The sequence below is a fragment of the Pogona vitticeps genome, chromosome 3, assembly GCF_051106095.1.
Source record: "Pogona vitticeps strain Pit_001003342236 chromosome 3, PviZW2.1, whole genome shotgun sequence".
NCBI lineage: Eukaryota > Metazoa > Chordata > Lepidosauria > Squamata > Agamidae > Pogona > Pogona vitticeps.
In genome coordinates, this window is record NC_135785.1 from 78,324,713 (window position 1) to 78,344,233 (window position 19,521).

At 39.8% G+C, this 19,521-nt stretch overlaps 1 protein-coding gene across 2 annotated transcripts in view; it reads left to right on the forward strand.

The window, feature by feature from the left end:
- Positions 1 to 17,996, forward strand: part of PPP2R2D (protein phosphatase 2 regulatory subunit Bdelta) — a 47,962-nt gene extending 29,966 nt beyond the window's left edge. For both annotated transcript variants that reach the window (XM_020786089.3, XM_020786090.3), the window contains exons 5-10: positions 690 to 802; positions 5,013 to 5,190; positions 7,581 to 7,745; positions 13,818 to 13,987; positions 14,075 to 14,166; positions 15,869 to 17,996. In XM_020786089.3, the coding sequence (XP_020641748.1) occupies positions 690 to 802; positions 5,013 to 5,190; positions 7,581 to 7,745; positions 13,818 to 13,987; positions 14,075 to 14,166; positions 15,869 to 16,148 (998 nt within the window). In that variant the 3' untranslated portion in view covers positions 16,149 to 17,996. The remainder of the gene's footprint in view (positions 1 to 689; positions 803 to 5,012; positions 5,191 to 7,580; positions 7,746 to 13,817; positions 13,988 to 14,074; positions 14,167 to 15,868) is intronic.
- Positions 17,997 to 19,521: the final 1,525 nt, after the last annotated feature.

The following is a 19,521-nucleotide window of genomic DNA, read 5'->3' on the forward strand; positions in this document are numbered from 1 at the left end:
CAACAGGAATTCCAGAAAATGGTGTGGTTGGTGGGCCCCATTCTCTCTTGTTTTGCCTTCACTTGGCAAAGGCAGGGAAAATCGCTGTTAGGAATAAAACAGGAGTTGGTCCCTATCATAGATATTGAGGTAGGATCTGCATCTTTCCTTCTTCAAGACTGTATACAAAAGTGAAACTCAATCCTGCTCTACTGTTAGGTCTTTGTATTTGGGATGTCTTGTTTCAGTTTGGAGAGTGGATACGTCCAGCACACTTTTCATCTTTCTAGAGAAGCTCCATCCTAAAATGAAAGGCAACTGCGTCCCTCCATCCACCCTTTCTTTGTCATACACAAAAAACTTGTCTGTGATGACAAATAATGTTCCTTGTGAGGAAGCTTATCTGTGGGCCCCTGATTGGATGAAATATTAGGAACTGAAAAACAAGTTAAACAAAATAAGTGACTTGATATAAATTACACAATTCAGAACATGGGTTGCCTACATGTACAGTTTCAGCTGATTTTTAAAATGTGCAGTATTTATAGTCATGTCTATGTTAAAAAGCATGCTCCGGTTTGAAAACCATACTTCTTGCTGAAATAAAATGATTGTCTGTTATGCAAAGGTGTGTGGGGTTTTTTTGTATTGTTGGATTTCAGCAATTTCACTATACCCTTCTCTTTCTCTTTTTGTTTTTTTGTTTTTAGATAAAACTATTAAATTATGGAAAATCAGTGAAAGGGATAAAAGAGCTGAAGGTTATAATTTAAAAGATGAAGATGGAAGACTCCGAGATCCATTTAGAATCACAGCACTCCGGGTATTTTTTTTTTTATCCTAATTCAGTATGAATGAAATATAGTAATGTTATTACCAATTACAGTATGTTACTACCAGTTATACTACAAGCTGTGGAATAGTACTTGTATTGGTTAGTAGAATCCCTTTAGTTAAGGAATGGTCAGCTGGGATGGGATATAACTTGGTGGTAGAGAATGTATTTTGTACACCTAAGGTCCCAGTTTAAGGGACTGATATCCCTACATACAGTTCAGAAAAATTCCTTGGAAAGTCATTGCCAGTCAGTGTAAACCAGCCATTCTTAACAAGTGACATGGGGCCTCTGAAGGCCCTGGCACAGACTGGAAACAGTTCTTCACACACCACCTTATAAGTTTCTTTATGTAACTTATACAATCCTGATTCAGTCTATACTTCTTTCATATTGTGTTTATGGCCAAAAAAAGGTTGAGAACAGCTGGTGTAAACCATACATACTCCCTTCAGATGTTTTTGGATTTCCAAGTGCAAGCATTTTTGATGATTTTCTGTATTAGCTAGGGTTGATAGCAGTTGAAGTGCCATAACATCTGGAGGAGTCCATTTCAACCACCCATGATAAAACTTTATTGCTTAGTCGTTGTGTCTGACTCTTTGTGACCCCATGAACCAGAGCACGCCAGGCCCTCCTGTCTTCCACTGCCTCCCGGAATTTGATCAAATTCATGTTGGTAGCTTCAATGACACTGTCCATCCGTCTTGTCTTCTTCTCTTCTTGCCTTCACACTCTCCTAACATCAGGGTCTTTTCCAGGGAGTCTTCTCTTCTCATGAGATGGCCAAAGTATTGGAGCCTCAGCTTCAGGATCTGTCCTTCCAGTGAACACTCAGGGTTGATTTCCTTCAGAATTGATAGGTTTGTTCTCTTTGCAGTCCAGGGGACTCTCAACAGCCTCCTCCACCACCACAATTCAAAAACATCAGTTCTTTGGCGGTCATCCTTCTTTATGGTCCAGCTCTCACTTCCATACATCGCTACTGGAAAAACCATAGCTTTGACTATGCAGACCTTTGTCGGCAAGGTGATGTCTCTGGTTTTTAAGGTGCTGTCTAGGTTTGCCATTATTTTCCTTCCAAGAAGCAGGCGTCTTTTAATTTCATGGCTGTTGTCACCATCTGCCTTGATCATGGAGCCCAAGAAAGTAAAGTCTGTCACTGCTCCCATATCCTCCCCTTCTTTTTTCCCGTTAGGTGATGGGACCAGTGGCCATGATCTTAGTTTTTTTGATGCTAAGCTTCAGACCATTTTTTGCATTCTCCTCTTTCACCCTCATTACAAGGTTCTTTAATTCCTCCTCACTTTCTGCCATCAGAGTGGTATCATCTGCATATTTGAGGTTGTTAATATTTCTTCTGGCAATCTTAATTCCGTCTTGGGATTCATGATGTATTCTGCATATAAGTTTAATAAGCAGGGGGACAATATACAGCCTTGTACTCCTTTCCCAATGTTGAACCAATCAGTTGTTCCATTTCCAGTTGTAACTGTTGCTTCCTGTCCCACATACAGATTTCTCAGGGGATAGATAAGGTGGACAGGCACTCCCATTTCTTTAAGAACTTGCCATAGTCAAAGGCTTTTGCATAGTCAATGAAGCAGAAGTACATTTTTTTTCCAGAACACTCTGGCTTTCTCCATTATCCAGTGCATGCTAGCAATTTGGTCTCGAGTTCCTCTGCCCCTTCGAAATCCAGCTTGTACTTCTGGGAGTTCTCAGTCCACATACTGCTGAAACCTACCTTGAAGGGTACCTTGTAGGATTTTGAGCATAACCTTGCTAGCGTGTGAAATAAGTGCAATTGTACAGTAGTTGGAGCATTATTTGGCACTGCCCTTCTTTGGGATTGGAATTTAGACTGGTCTTTTCCAATCCTCTAAGGGACGTGGTGGCGCTGCGGGCTAAACCGCAGAAGCCTCTGCTTCAGGATCAGAAGACCAAGCAGTCGTAAGATCAAATCCACGTGACGGAGTGAGCTCCCGTCGCTTCTCCCAGCTCCCGCCAACCTAGCGGTTTGAAAGCATGCAAATGCAAGTAGATAAATAGGGACCACCTCGGTGGGAAGGTAACAGCGTTCCGTGTCTAAGTCGCACTGGCAATGTGACTACGGAAGATTGTCTTCGGACAAACGCTGGCTCTATGGCTTGGAAACGGGGATGAGCACCGCCCCCTAGAGTCGAACACGACTGGACGAAAATTGTCAAGGGGAACCTTTACCTTTACCTTTCCAATCCTCTGGCCACTGCTGAATTTTCCAAACGCGCTGACATATTGAGTGTAACTTAACAGCATCATCTTTTAAGATTTTAAATAGTTCAACTGGAATGCCATCACCTCCACTGGGCTTGTTGTTAGCCATGATTTCTAAGGCCCACTTGACTTCACTCTCCAGGATGTCTGGCTCAAGGTCAGCAGCTACACTATCTGGGTTGTCCGGGACATCCAGATGTTTCTGGTATAATTCCTCTGTGTATTTTTGCCACCTCTTGATGTTTTCTGCTTCTGTGAGATCCCTACCATTTTTGTCCTTTATCATATCCATCTTTGCACAAAAGGTTCCTTTAATACCTCCAGTTTTCTTGCACAGATCTCTGGTTTTCCCTTCCTATTATTGTCCTCTATATCTTTGTACTGTTCATTTGAGAAGGCCCTCTTGTCTCTCCTTGCTATTCTTTGGAAGTCTGCATTCCATTTTCTATAACTTTCCCTATCTCCCTATTTCTTTGGTGTCAGTTCCAGAAGGTGTTACGTTGGCAATCTGAGAGCTTGTACCATAGTACGTCACCTATAATAGGTCATATTTGAACCAATTAGAAGATAGGACACATCTGGAGAGCCTTTGAAGCTTGTTCTTGCATTGGATTATGCCCATGTCATATCAGACTGTTTTTGCAGTGCTGAAGTTCCAGGTGGGATGCCAAGCTGATGGGGAAGGTCAGGGAGACGGTTCAAGAAACAAGTGAAAAGTAGTGATGTACAATACATATGTTTCTTTCAGTTTTAGTGATCTAATTTCACTAAATTTATTTGTGCATGCGTTGTCCTGTAATTTGTCATTTTTAGAACATGCAAAGCATGTATTGGACAATACTTTCAATATTGGTTGTCAGTTTTTTAAATGATATATTTTGAGTACAATTTCAGTGGCATTGAGTGTCTTTAATAGATGTTAATTGCAAATGAAGCTTTTCAACGTATAATTTTCCACGAAGATAGCTTTCACTACTGGCAGTTTCATTTGAATACTATTGGACTGTCACTCTTACTGTAGGACATGTCCGAAATGCAATACACTTTTTGATTTGCAAATATTGGAAAATGCATATTATTGTCAAGGAGATGCAGTTGAAATAGTATTCTGGGACAGGTTATTTTGAATGCAGATTTAGTCATAATTATCATTGACCAACTGAAATAAAGGCATAACTAACGTCAAACTGATTTCACTTCAAACTGATTGAGGTGTACTCAAACTTTGGGTGCCTGCAACCTCTTATTACCAGATACTTCATGAATTTCACATTGCCGGCACCAACATTCCCTCTAATTCTCTGGAGATCTGTGCAGAGGCTCCATCCCCTGCTCACAGAGTTCCAGCTGCAAACGGAAATGAACAGGCAGATACATTTGCTGGGCTGTGCATATCCACTGGAGTGGCATGCTTGTGCATGCCCACACAGCTTAGAGGGAATATTGACCAGCACACTTGAGAGTCTCCATGCATGTTCCCTCTGACTAGAAAGAGTAGTGTGCTCATCTGTGCAGCAAGTGCTTGCAAATACTATGGCTTTAACATGGAAAATTTACTGGGGATGGAAACTGGGACAACATTCCTCTTGCTGTTTGTTCAGGCTACAGATCTTCAACCCGTTGGGAGTACTGTCAGGTTTGGGATTATTCCATGGGACTTCAGAGTAGGCATGTAAAAGATTGTTCTGGTATTCTCTGAGAACCTTTAAGAAAGGATGTGGCCTGATGAAAACACTGTTGTAGAACTTCTAGAATAATTAAATCATAATTAATCATAATGAGGGTTGTGATTAATAATCATCAAAGGTTTAGGAAACTGATCTGGCTTGCAATTAAAAGCTTAATCCGCTGAAGGTTAAGATGCTTAAAATGTTAATAACCAAAACCATTTCTTTTTTATGGAGAAGTAAGCAAGTACTGTATTCCTTTTCTTCATTTTTAGGTGCCAATACTGAAACCTATGGACCTAATGGTAGAAGCAAGTCCCCGAAGGATATTTGCAAATGCACACACGTATCACATAAACTCTATTTCAGTAAACAGTGATCATGAAACATACCTTTCTGCAGATGATCTAAGAATCAACCTGTGGCATTTAGAAATCACAGATAGAAGTTTCAGTATCCTTTTTGGTATGAAATTCAGTATAATGTAGTACACTGAATCGTTGATTGCTTATTAGTCTTCTGTGGCAAATATTGCTAGCTTATATTATTTACACTGTTCTATGTTAACAGTCACAATGAAGCATAATAGAGAACCTTGTAATTCGGTTGCTCTCTTCACTTCAATAAACTCTAGGTATTGCATTTTTTTAAAAAAAACTTTTATATATACTAAAGTTTGATTACTGCTAGAATAAGCAACTGTTCTTCTATTGACAGTTGAATGGACCCACTCCATTGTCTTTCTCTGCGTCTTTTGGTGCCACTAAATTTCATTTCTCACCTGACTATTCTCTTTTTGGCCCAAAGGTGGTATGTGACCCTAGGGCTCTAGGTGCCCCACCATGCCTGTTTGGACTTGCAGTCAAAGTTGCTGTAAGTTTTAGAGGAAAATTGCTGTAAGTTAAGATATCTCCATAGATAGTATCTGTTACATACTGAGTAATAGAGCTCAATGTGCAACAGATATGGTCTATGGAGATTTCTTAACTTACAGCAATTTGCTTCTAAAAGTTATGCCATTTGTGTAACTGTTTGTTGGATTACATTGGGTACTCAAGGTGCAGTCGGACAGGCATTTGTCCTGCATTTTATTTCAGGCAGGGGACACACTGCTGCTCTCCTTCTCCCAGCAATCACTCAATGTACATGCAATTGCCTGTCCCTGATTGATGCCTGCTGGTGCCTTTTTTGGGTTCCTGTCAGGGTCTCTCTCTCTCTCTCTCTCTTTCTCTCTCATGTTCATTAAGTGGCTTAAAGCAAAGCATGGAGAAAGAAACGTTCTTTTCCTTTAAAAAGAAACATGATCTGTCTAGATCAGTGGTCCCCAACCTTTTCCCAACCACGGACCAATTGGGCGTGGCATGCATGTGCACAGTGGCACTTGGGGACACTCACGCGCATGTGTGTGGTGTGTTCACAGGAGCGGCTCACGAGCATGTGCACGGTGGCACTTGCAGGGGGCAGAAGATTTGTGTCAGCTGCCTGGTCCTGCCTAGGCCGCAGACCGCTGCCGGGTCACAGACCGGGGGTTGGGGACCCCTGGTCTAGACCATGTTCATTAAGATCTCTTGAGATGCACAGATACGCAGATAACATACTGCACCTCAAAGCAACCCTATTAAGCATGATCTAGATCAGGGGTGGGCAATTAATTTCTATAGGGGGGCACATGAAAAATCTGAACTGTGTTCGGGGGCTGAACCAACTTTACTTAAAAATAAAATGAAACAGTGATGTTATGATTTTTACCTAAAGAGGTTTTTTGCGGTATGTTAAAGATAAGCAGCTTATCAACTTAAGACAAAAGGTTATACAGTGGTGCCTCGCTTAGTGAGCGCTCCGTTTAGCGATGAAATCGCTTTGCGACAAACTTTTTGCGATTGCAAAAGCGATCGCTTTGCAATATTCCCTATGGAGGAATTTCACTTTGCGATGATCGGTTCCCTGCTTCGGGAACCGATCATCGCAAAGCGACCATTTTCACACACCTGATCAATGGTTTCAAAATGGCCACCGGCTAAACAAAATGGCCGCCCGCTATTTTCTGGGACGGATTCCTCGCTTAAAAGGCACCGAAAATGGCTGCACTATGGAGGATCTTCACTGAACTGTGAGTTTTAAGCCCCTAGGAACACATTAATCAGGTTTTAATGCGTTTCTATGGGCTTTTTAATATCGCATAGTGACATTTTCGTTCAACAGCGATTTTTGTGGAACGAATTAACGTCGCAATGCGAGGCACCACTGTAAATGGTTTTGATGTTCAAAACTGTCCGTGGGCCAGACAGAAGTGGCTCATGGGCCGTATGTGGCCCTCAAGCCACACTTTGCCCAGGTCTGATCTAGATCAAGCTTGGTTAATTGGGCTGTCTAGTTACATCCTAAATTTGGATCAAGCCTTACATTTTCCTGTGAACATTTGCAGTATTGATTGCACAATGTTGAACAGAAGAGGTTGCTTGTGTGTGGATGTTAATTTGTGAAAAGACTTGTCTTGCTTCCACAAGTTTCACGTACAACAAATTTCTAACTTGGTTCTGTAAGGAGGATGGAGGCATTAACTACTGCTGATCTTGTCTTTGCCTTTGTATCCCTGGTGTCTGCATTTCTATAGTTACATGTATAATTTAATAAACAGCAAGCTTTTACTACAAATCAACTGTTAAGATGAAAATGCTCTTTTGGAAGCTAAACAAGATGTCTGTTTTGATAAATACTATAGAACTGTGGTACTGATTATAGGTTTCTCTTCCAGTGAGGCAGTTAATTACATTTGAGTAATTAATTGTAACAACATGCTATTTTTTAAAGGAACAAGTTAACCTTTACAAGCAAATTTTCAGACATTGTAGATATAAAGCCTGCTAACATGGAGGAACTGACAGAGGTGATAACTGCAGCAGAATTCCACCCTCATCATTGTAATGTGTTTGTGTACAGCAGTAGCAAAGGAACTATACGTCTTTGTGATATGCGTTCTTCAGCCCTTTGTGATAGACACTCAAAATGTACGTAGTTTTTCTGTTTTTCACACCATTATCAGAAATATATGGGTATGCTTTTAGCCCTATAAATAAAGAAATATTAATTTTTTCTTTTTTGCAGAGAACTTAAGCAGTGTCTTACGTAATGTAAGAAATACACATACAGTATTGTAGAACAGAAAATCAAAATTGTTTTCTAGATGATCTACAAGCTAGGACTAGTATGAGATACTACTTAATGTGACATGTTCACCTATCTATAAAAAAAACCTGACGGCAACAAGTGTGTGACATCAGGGAAGCCTGCCTTCTATCCAGTCTTTGCTTCTCAAAGATATATGTTAATTGATGCAAGGCAGGCTTTATCTTTTAACAATAGAGTTGATATTGACAGAATCCATTTCATTTCCAGTTAGAGATAGGGATATTGGTATTCATAAACGAATATGAATATCCCCACCCCAGGTGCACCTAATGCAGGTCCAGCCCTCGAAACCGGCCCATCCACTCGTGCCACCACACTGCCAGCCTCCTGCTCCTCTCACTAACTGTGGAAGTAGCTCCATTGTCTCCTTGCTCTTCTGGCCACTCAGCAGCCGTGCAGGGAGACTTGTCCTCCCATCCCCTACCTGCAGTGGTCAGCCGATCCAGGAAACAGCAGAGGAGAGAGAATAGCAGGAGGCTGGCGGTGTGTGGCAGCTTCTTAGTGGGCGGGGCAGTTATGAGGGCCGGACCCCCCATTAGGTGCACCTGGGGTGGGGATATTAGTACAGTGGTGCCTCGCTTAACGATTGCCTCGTTTAGCGATGAATTCGCATAACGATGTGTTTTTCTAGAAAATAATATGCATCGCATAACGATGTTTCCTGTGGGCGATTTTCGCTTAGCGAAGTTTGGGACCATGCTTCGCATAACGAATGCGATTTTAGGTCCCCTGCTTCACTTAACAATGTTTCTTTTTTCAATTAAAAAAGTGTCTTAGAAGGGTCAAAAACGGTTCTAAATGCTTGGATTTGTTAGAGGACCCCTTAAGTCATGTGCAAACCTGATTTGGCTTTGATCTGACTTTTCGTTAATTTTTTGTGAATTTTTTTTTTTTGGCCCATAGGAACCAATGGACCTGTCAAAATCTGACAGCTCCATGCTTTCCTATGGGGGAGAAAACAATTCACAAAAAATTAACGAAAGTTCAGATCAAAGCCAAATCAGGTTTGCACACGACTTAGGGGGTCCTCTAACGAACCCAAGAATTTAGAACAGTTGCTGAGTCTTCATTAATTTTTTGTGATTTTTTCCTTCCCCCATAGGAAATAATGGAGCTGTCAGATTTTGACAGCTGTCAAAAGTTGGGGGGAAAAAATTCACCATAAATTAATGAAAAGTCAGATCAAAGCCAAATTAACTTTTGCATCCGTTTTAGAGGGTGCAGAAGCTAATCCAAGCATTTAAAACCATTTTTGACCCTTTTATGACACACTTAATTTTGCAAAAATTGACTTCGCAAAGCCATTGAAATGTATTGAGTCAGCTTCAATACATTCCAATGGAGGATACATTGTTTCACTTAGCGATGTTTCCTATGGGTTTTTTCGCTTAACAACGGCAATCCGTTCCAATTGGAACGGATTAACCGGTTTCCAATGCATTCCTATGGGAAATGGTGTTTCGCATAGCGATGGTTTCACATAGCGATGTTTTTTTTGGAACCAATTAACATCGCTATGTGAGGCACCACTGTATTCATTTATGAATATATCCCCATCTCTATTTCCAACCTCTCTAGCTAATGGAATTTGTTTTATAATGTGCTGGATTTAAAGTGATTTCCAAAATTTGAAAGGCCAGTGTTTAATCGCTCAGCTGTAAATATGGGTGAACAGAGTTTTTTCTTTTTTTTATAAGAAATTACAGCCTTTCTCTATACCATGGTTTGGGTTTAGATAACGTATTTTTCTGTTTACAAGACGACCCAAAGTATAAGATGAACCCCCCTTTTTCTAACCACAAATTTTAAAAAGCAGGGATCAAAGTACTCCCCTTTTGCTAAACCCCGTGCCTTGGCAAAAGGCAAGGAAAGCGGCTGTCAAAGTGACTGCCACTTTTCCTCGTCTTTTGAGAAGGAGGTGTCTTCTCAAAAGGCGAGGGCACGCTGGGTTTAGCAAAAAAGGAAGGGGAACCGTTGCTGCCTTTCCTTTGCTAATGAGGCAGGAAGAGGTGCCCAGTGCACGCCTCCTGCTGCCTCCACCATGGGAGGGAACAAGGCAGCGGTGATCGGGCAAGCGGTGGGGAGGCAGCAGCCGGAGGCGCCGGAGCACGTGTGAATGCTCCTTCGCCTATGCCTCCTGCTGTCTCCGCCCCTGGAGGGGACGGAGGAGACAAGGCAGAGACTGAGCTGACCCCTCTGTCTCGTTGGAGGGGGTGATCGGGCAGGCGGGGGGAGACAGGCATGAAGAGGTGCCGGAGCATGTGTGAATGCTCCTTCACCTCCGTCTCTGCCTCCTGCTGCTGCTGCTGCTGCCTTGGCCAGGGAGGAGACAAGCCGTGATCTCTGAAAGAGGCAATTGGGCGACAGCGGCAGCAGCAAGAGGCGTCTGAGTGCGTGCGTGACTGCTTCCTTCCGTTTGTAAGACGACCCTCAAATTTTTCCCCTAATTATTTTAGGGAAAAGTGTCATCTTATGCACGGTAAAATACGGTAGCTTGCTTTAATGGCTTCCAAAACACTGGCTGAAATCCTGCTGCACAACTTTATGCTATGTACTGATGATGATACTATTAGCCATGGGCATTTGTCAAGATTTAAAAGTTTTCTATCCCCACCCCTGAAGGTTACAAGGCTCCCTTAGGATCCCTTTCATCCAAGAGAAGCAGTTGAGGGTCACTGGATTGGAGGGGAGGTCTTTCATTTCTGAAAATTATTGCTGTGGTAACAGTCATCCTGATGACAGTGAGTTTCAGAAATTAAAGACCCCACCGTCCCTGTGTCTCCTAAGGCTTCCCCAGGATGAAGAGGATACAGAAGGAGCTTTGGAAGTTTGTGGAGGGATCAGAAATTATAACTTCTCAACAACAAAAATGGCCACCACTGATATTAGCAGCCTTATGTGGTGTAAAGTTGTGCAACAGGATTTCAGCCATCATGTTGAATATTAGTGATATGAGTTGAAATATACGGATTAAATATTGCAAAAACAAAACAAAACCTCAGAAAAGTGATAACTTCCTTTTCTGTTCGCCAGCAGCCTATTTTTTTGTGACTACAATCTACAGAGCTAATTGCCGTTTACACAAGTGAAAAATCAACTCATTGCTTGCAAAAATAATAGGAAGTTCATTATTTGTCTTTTAAATGGAAATAGGAATCACCTTGATTCAGATGTTGTTAGAAAAAATATTCTGCTTAGAATAGAAAATCACATTTTAGTCTACAAACTAATGTTTTGGTATAGTTTGGTCAGGCTTTTGTCCCATAGAGAACCTATTCTACGCCTACCTTTCCCACAAGAAAAGTTCTGTTGTTTGCTCTCGACATCAGCTGAGGCCTTAGGTTACTGCATCTCAGTTTGTTAGAAGGAGGTCTATTATGGCACTCCTCCTGTAATATGTGGGTGGAATACTCCAGTGCCATGGGTACTCCATTGTGGGTCATTTTACAGCATTAGAGGAGGGGAGGTGGTGCTGGGACGGGGTCCAATCAGATCAGATTAGTGTTAGATCCACAAATCACTTTTTTTTCAAATGTGCCACCAGAAAGAGAAAGGAAAGTGCTTCAGCTTTGGAGTTGGTGCTGTCAAAGTGGCAATAAAATCTTCTTAAAAGGTAACCATCAACATTTACCCAACCTTCTTCCTCACAATTTAGGAACTAGAAGTTCCTTCACCATGCTTCTTCCTTCTTCCATGCTGGCCGTTGAGGACTGCATTGTAAATTAATGTCTCACAGCATTTTATGCCATTTTCTTTTAATTAGATCATTATGAGGAATCCCCATAGTGTCTGCATTCATAAATAAAATGCAGATAAAAACCTACAGTTCAGAATCATGTTCTCAGCATGCAATTCACTGTGGACTGCCACAGATAATTACCCAATTCCAGCATTGACATTTTTAATATAAAATTGTGTTAGAGACTCATCTTCTAATTTCACATTTTATTAAAAAAATTAATTTGGTTTGTGAGAAATATATTGAATAAAAGATATAATCAAGAGGAGTAGCCCTTAGATATATGTAAATCAATTCCTTTTCATTTGTAGTGACCAAAAGCATGTAGTATGCCCTAGTTCTTCTGTATGATCTAGTACATTTAGAAATGTCTGTGATATCTACCCTGTTTCCCCAAAAATAAGACAGGGTCTTATATTAATTTTTGCTCCAAAAACGCATTAGGGCTTATTTTCAGGGGATGTTCTATTTTTGTCATGTACAGCTATCTACATTTATTCAAATGTAGCCATGACATCTTCTGGTTGCTGCACAATGATGGTGGGCGGGATTTCACTTAACTAGGGCTTATTTTTGGAGTGGGACTTAAATTACAACCATCTTGAAAAATCATACTATGGTTTATTTTCAGGTTAGGTCTTATTTTAGAGGAAACAGGGTAGTCAGTGTATGTAAATAAACTAAGGCTGCAACTACACTGGCAAACCAAATCGGAGCAATCTGGCTGTGCTGCTTGACTCACAGCCTGTTTTGTTGCTCTATTCAAATCAGGTGATCATGTGGAGGCCACAAATTGTTTTCAGTGCCAGTGTCCACACTGGCCCCCTTAATCCAGTGCAGTTCAATCTGCACCCACAACTTCTCTTGCCCTCTGCTGATCCCTGACTCTCCTTTTATGGTTCATTGTGAATGAGGTAACTGTTTAGAGTATGGCACAGGATTAGGGAAAAGGGACAGTTTTTCAGAGTTCTCCATGAAGTAGAAACAACATACCACAGAAACATAGTAGTCTGGTGTACTTCACTGGAAATGTTTTTATTTCATATTGATTTTTTGTGTGTCTGTGCAGAGGTGATATAGTGCTAAACTAATGTATCAATGCTGTGATAAGATTGTCTAGTGCTATACTTTGTATATTTTAAAAAATACTTCAGGGCAACTTGGGAGAAAGTTCATGGGGGTGGATGTTCCCACCGTCCAAAACATCTAGCTTAATACACTACCAGAATACCACCCACAGTCATGCCCCCCACTCTTTTGGAGAAGGGGACAACTGATTACATGGGGAAAACACCATTCGAATAGGTCTGGCTCTAAAAAAGCAAAAGCCCCCAGTGACAGGGGGAAAGGCTGGGCCAATTTTCATCTTGTGATAAGTTTTAAAAAGTTTTAATTCATCCATTCTATTTCTGCAGCAAATTCCATGCTATTTGCCAGTGTAGTGACAGCCTAATACAGTCAGTGGTGCTTTATATAAAAAGTCTAGAGCCACTAGGTAATTGCTTTACAGACAAAATCAGGGAACCATTTGGTGAGTACTGACTTAAAAGAAGAAAAGACCAAGTTATTTATATACTTCAAGTTATTCTCACATTTTGATGCCTAGGATGTATTTTTCCTCTGAAGATCAAAGGGGCAAGAATGTTGCCTATGATCCAGTGCTTTATGATCCCAGGACCCCCTATCATAGCAGCTTCTGAGATCTTTAGAAAAGCTGCACAGGGGAATCCTCTGGACTGGGATGTGCCCCATGGCATTATGAATGCAAGTTCTGGAAAGAAGATTTTGAGGTGGGATGGTGATGGTACTGACACATGATGTCCATTTATGCATTTGGAAGAGGCATATATTAGTCAGATGTATTTTCTTGACTTCTCCTCAGAACAGTTCCTTCAATTGCAAGATAATTTGGATGGCATTTGTACCTTTCCTTTGTTAAATGTGTCAGGGATGGGACTCTGCTTTTTATGCAGTAGTTATACTTCAGAGATTCTGATTTACCCAGAAATGTAGCATCACAGAATAGACATAGCCATTCTTTCAAATACACTTCAGCAATTCTGATGACATACAGTTTGGAAATTGCCTCAGTTCTTTGAAAAAGTTGCTCTAGGCCCCATAGTTCTTAACAGATTTTCTTTGTAATTTTTAGTCTTTGAAGAGCCTGAAGATCCAAGCAGCAGATCATTCTTTTCAGAAATAATTTCCTCTATATCAGATGTAAAATTCAGTCACAGTGGTCGATACATGATGACCAGAGATTACCTTTCAGTTAAAGTTTGGGATCTCAATATGGAAAACAGGCCTGTAGAAACCTATCAGGTACGGTGTTTATGCCTTTATAATAAAGCAGACATTGTTACAAATGGAAACTGTTCTTATGCTGACCAACACTTAAATATTTTTAAGGTGCATGAATATCTTCGAAGCAAACTTTGCTCACTCTATGAGAATGACTGCATCTTTGACAAGTTTGAATGCTGCTGGAATGGCTCTGATAGGTAAGGATGAATTGTGTCAGACTCACTTCAGATGTTTGCTTGAATTCTGAAAATGGTTGTAATGCTTTATTTATGCTGAGAGATAAATGAGACCTTTAATTCAAGGTATATGGCCTACATTTGATATACTTAGGCAGTACTAACGAAATTATTCAGATCTACTAGCTGTGACTTACTTTGTTTTTAAAGCATAGACAATGTAGCTCTGTTTTAGCTCTCAAATGTAGGGGTAGTTCAATGTGCATTAGTTTTTTAAATATTATGTTTAATATTTTACTGTAAGCCCCCTCATAAGGTACGTGAAGTGCTGGGTGAAATTAGAAGGGAATGAGTATGGAAACAAATATGCCTCTCCAGAATAATCAGATTGAAAATTGCAACTACATAAAATACAATTTAAATGATTCAATAACAAATGACTTTAAAAAGTAAGAACAAGGGTTAGAAAACACGACCGTGCTACAATACCTGAAACAAGGAGCAAAGTAGGCACTAAAGTTTTGAAATAATGCTAAATCCAAGGTATCTCAAGGACTGTGTCTCCCATTTTGAGCCTGCTTGGGTGTTAGGATCATCAGGAGAGACATTTCTCTAGTCCCGCCACTTTCACAGGTATGTTTGGTGGGTACATGGGAAAGGTCCTCTCCGTTGCTAGAACTCCCTCCCACAGGAGGCTAGGCTGGCCCCAACTTTACTGTCTTTCTGCAAGCAAATGAAGACCATTCTCTTCAGACAATCTTTCCCTCAGTTGACAGACTGTCTGAATGGGGTATTTTGAAATGGATTGTTGTTCTTTATGGTTTTGAATGTGTTTTTGGTATTGTTTTCTTTACTGTTTCTAAAGAGTGATATTTGTTTGATCCTTTTTTAGTATTTATATACATTTTGTTTTTAGATTTAAATATTGTCTTTTAATGATGTACGCTGCCTTGGGTTCTTTTTAAGGAGAAAGGTGGGGTAAAAACATGATAAATCAATCAGTTTTCTGTGGTGGGAATGTAGGAACTTTTCAACACCAGTCAAGGCCTTTTAAAAAGTGCCAGGCCACTGGCAACCCTTTCTGGGAAGGCATTTCACACTTTGGATAAATTGCCTATTGTATAAAGGTAAAGGTTCCCCTTGACAATTTTTGTCCAGTCGTGTTCGACTCTAGGGGGCGGTGCTCATCTCCGTTTCCAAGCCATAGAGCCAGCGTTTGTCCGAAGACAATCTTCCGTGGTCACATGGCCAGTGCGACTTAGACACGGAACGCTGTTACCTTCCCACCGAGGTGGTCCCTATTTATGTACTTGCATTTGCATGCTTTCGAACCGCTAGGTTGGCGGGAGCTGGGACAAGTGACGGGCGCTCACTCCGTCGCGTGGATTCAATCTTAGGACTGCTTGGTCTTCTGACCCTGCAGCACAGGCTTCTGCGGTTTAGCCCGCAGTGCCACCACGTCCCGGGGCCTATTGTATAGCCAAGGGCAAAACCTCTTTTAGTAATGTGACAGAAAAGAACCTCAGAGAAGCTCTGGGAAGAAGTGATCCTTCAGAGGCATGTATCTGAAGTAGTATAAATTAGATCAAACTGAATAAATACCTGTATATAAGGTGGTAATAACAAAACTAAATAAAGTTGGGATGGAACTTGGAGAACTCTAGATGTAGAGTAACATGAAATAGACCTAATAGATAACATGATTTTCTCTTTTTTAATGCAGTGCCATTATGACTGGTTCATACAACAACTTCTTTAGGATGTTTGATCGAAACACACGGCGAGATATTACCTTAGAGGCATCAAGAGAAAGTAGCAAACCTCGTGCTATCTTAAAGCCCCGGAAAGTGTGTACAGGTGGCAAGAGAAAGAAAGATGAAATAAGTGTTGACAGTCTGGACTTCAATAAGAAGATCCTTCATACAGCATGGCACCCTGCAGAAAATATCATTGCTGTAGCTGCCACCAATAACTTGTATATATTTCAGGACAAAATTAATTAAAGACGGCGTATTTGAGGACAAAGTTGTCGTCTTGCATAGTTCAGCTCAATTGTTTATCTGTCAGAGATGGCCTTGTTGTCCTCCCAGTAAAGAACATTGATGCACTTATTTCCCTTTATAGGTAAAGGAGAGAAGCTGGCCTGGACTTGAGTTCATGGTGTATTTCTGTCTTCAGTGAGGGGAACATGGAATTGAATTTTTGTAAACAAAAAAGCCCACTGGTAGCAGAATTGATGGACAATACTCAATAAAGGCCAATATTCAAAAAATGTATTTATTTAAGTCTGAGCCTTCCTTTCCAGTTGATAGACCAAAAATCTAACACCCAAGAAACAAATTGTCATAAAAAATGTAATTTCTATCTCACGTGCTCTTTATCTGCTGTAATATTTGGGCCTTTCAAAACATATATTTGTGCTTTATGCCTGTAAACATTCTTTCTCTGGCCTTCATCTAAGCTTTAGGTGTTTCTACCTTTGAGCATATAGGTAAGTCTAGAGTTGGGTGCATAGACAGGTTTTTCATGTGTATTTACTCACCAACTGTATAACCACACCTTCTGGTGTAAACCACTTAATAAAACTAACAAACTATAAAAAGTGTTTTTAAATCTGAAAGTATGTATTCAGTCTTTTTATTGCATGTATTGAGATTGTGCAAAATAACTGGTGGAAAGATTTGAAAATAGTTTGTCCCGAAAAGATTAATTTTGATAGTACAGTTTCATGTAATATTTACTGCTTCAAACTCTAAACAGAATTTTTTCTCCAATTGTCCTTACCTTAGCTTCTGTTCGTTTTCTGTGTTTTAAAAAAATGAAGAAAGAGAAAGACAACATCAACTGGTGTGCACAAAAGAAGAAATGTAAAATACTGAGTGACAGATCATACAGAGCCTTAAAGGAACACAACGAATAGTCTCATACATCTAACCCTTCAACAAATCACTGCTCTGGTTAATAGTAAAAATGCCTCACATGTGAGACACCTAAATGTGCATTACTTTTTTGCCTTTTTGTTCTTTAGTTTCAAAAATCTTTTTTTTAAAAACTACAACGGGGCATAAACATCTGTATTGAAAACTTTCCACAGCAATTCATGCTTGTACTTTTTTAAACTTGACTATGCCAAACAGGAGCACAACGTAAAACATATTTTAATTCCTCTGTATCTTAATACCACAAGATCAGGCTGTCTTGGGGGTCAAATGCTCATGTGAAAAAACATTTTTAAAATACTAAATTTCAATTAGCTACAGAGGCTAAGGAAAAGTTGATCCTTGGGGATGTTTCCTAGAAGAGAAATTATAAACTCCAAATGTTTCACTGTAAACACTTGTGGGAGTGAACTTGGACACGAGTAGTAGCGGGCACACTTCTGATAGCACGTTTCCTTTATTTCCGCCAAACCACCTACTAAATGTGCCTACAAAATCCTCTTTAAAATTCAGACCCTTTTATTTCCCTACATAAAATACAGATGTATGATTCACACTCCAGTTTTTATTAAATGAAGGTTTAATATGATTACTGAAGTTAGATATGAATATGCAAGAGCAACATGTCTCTGTTCCTATCCTGTCAATTAATGTCCATAGAGTGCCACTCTTGTTTGCAATCTAATGAATATTAATTTCGGGGCTCTGAAGATAAAGATTAAATAGAAACAGTATACTGTATATCAGTTGTGACACTATTTGCAAATCTTGAAATGTGGAACAGATAGGTCATTTAACCGTTAGATTGACTTTGTTCCTAAAACCTATGCGAGAGTTAATACAATGGGATTGTACATAATTGTTCGATTATTTTGACCAAAAAGTTTAATAAATTTTAAATGTTTACCTGAACTTGCTTGGTGTACTCTGAAACTGAAATGTACTTTTTTTTCATATGATTCCATTCAAGTTGTCAAAAGGGCTGCATTTAGATGTATTATTCAGCTTGTTGTGCCAATTCACCAGTTGGTGCTAGATGAACATTGGTCTCACCCAGTCTGTTTAGGTTTTGTTTTCATTTGAATTCAACTGCATAGGAATTTGATGCATGTATTTTTATTTGCCTCGTTTGGATTTTAGGCCTGACAGTGTGTTATGTCTTAAATCTTCATGTTTAGACGAACTCTTCAGCATACAAGATGGAATGCAGCCTACAAAGTTTTGTCACAAGTCTAGAGTTGGATCTTCATGTTGCTGCTGGCTTCCTTATTACAAAATGTATGCTGTCTTTGATAATCTTAATATATGACTTATCATTAATCTTGAAATGTTTCTTGCACCCTTACAGTAGCGTAAAGCTTTGTAGGGCTTCATTTCCTTTTCATCTGCTAATTTCAAACAATGATTTGTTTTTTACAAACCCATTAGTTACAATACCTGAGAGACAAAAATACTTTAAAAGATTTGCTGCGACTAAATCTGAGAACTCTTCATTATGAAGGCCAATGCCTTCACATGTAGAATTCTGAGGATTCTATGAATGTAAAGGATCATTCCATGATCTTCCCTCTTCTTTCATGAATGAAAGCTTCACTCGGGAGAAAAAACGTGGAATTGAAGTAATTTGTGTTCTTTCTGGCCTAAGCAAGCTACCAAGTCTGGAATTTGGTGTGATAAATTTAGCCAGGGAAGAAGCTAGCAAATTTAAATCCAGCAAAATAGAGTACCTGCTTACTTTTTTTAAAAAAAAGTGTACATTTTTACAGTGCATTAAAAGAAAATACTGATGGCTCACAAGAAACTTGTCATGCAACTTCTTTCTTATTTCATGTATTATGAAATACATATGACAGCAATTTTAATACAAGTTGCAACATTTAATTTTATGTACAATTAGTTGGTTTTACATGTCTTTTAATGTCTTAAGTACTTCAGTAAATCACAGTTCTGCATTGCTGCTATAGCATCATCAAATCTGTTTTTTGAGTTACGACAGAACTGAAAGAGAAAATAGTCACCAAGCTACTGTACTGTCTATAATTTAATTCAACTGTGTTTTAATGTTGACTGTTCATAAGATGTAATCTTGTTATTCATAGATTATTACATCTGTAGTCACTTTATAAAGCAAATCAGGCCCGAAGATAGGGTAAGATTTTAATGAGGATGGAATGGGAAATAAACCATACTGGCTGAAATCCTGTACCCTGGAAAGATAGCACAATAGACTGCATGATTCCCATTGCGCAGCACACATGCAGAAATGCTTTATGAATAGCACTTTCATCCTGCTGCAGTTTCTTCTAACATTGCTACAACTTCACAATGCATACATGGAGCTACCAACAGGATTTCAGCCATGACATGACTGCTACCATTTACCATCTAAAGCAAATTATGATCTGCAACCGTTACAGCCTTTTGGATTGTACTGTGC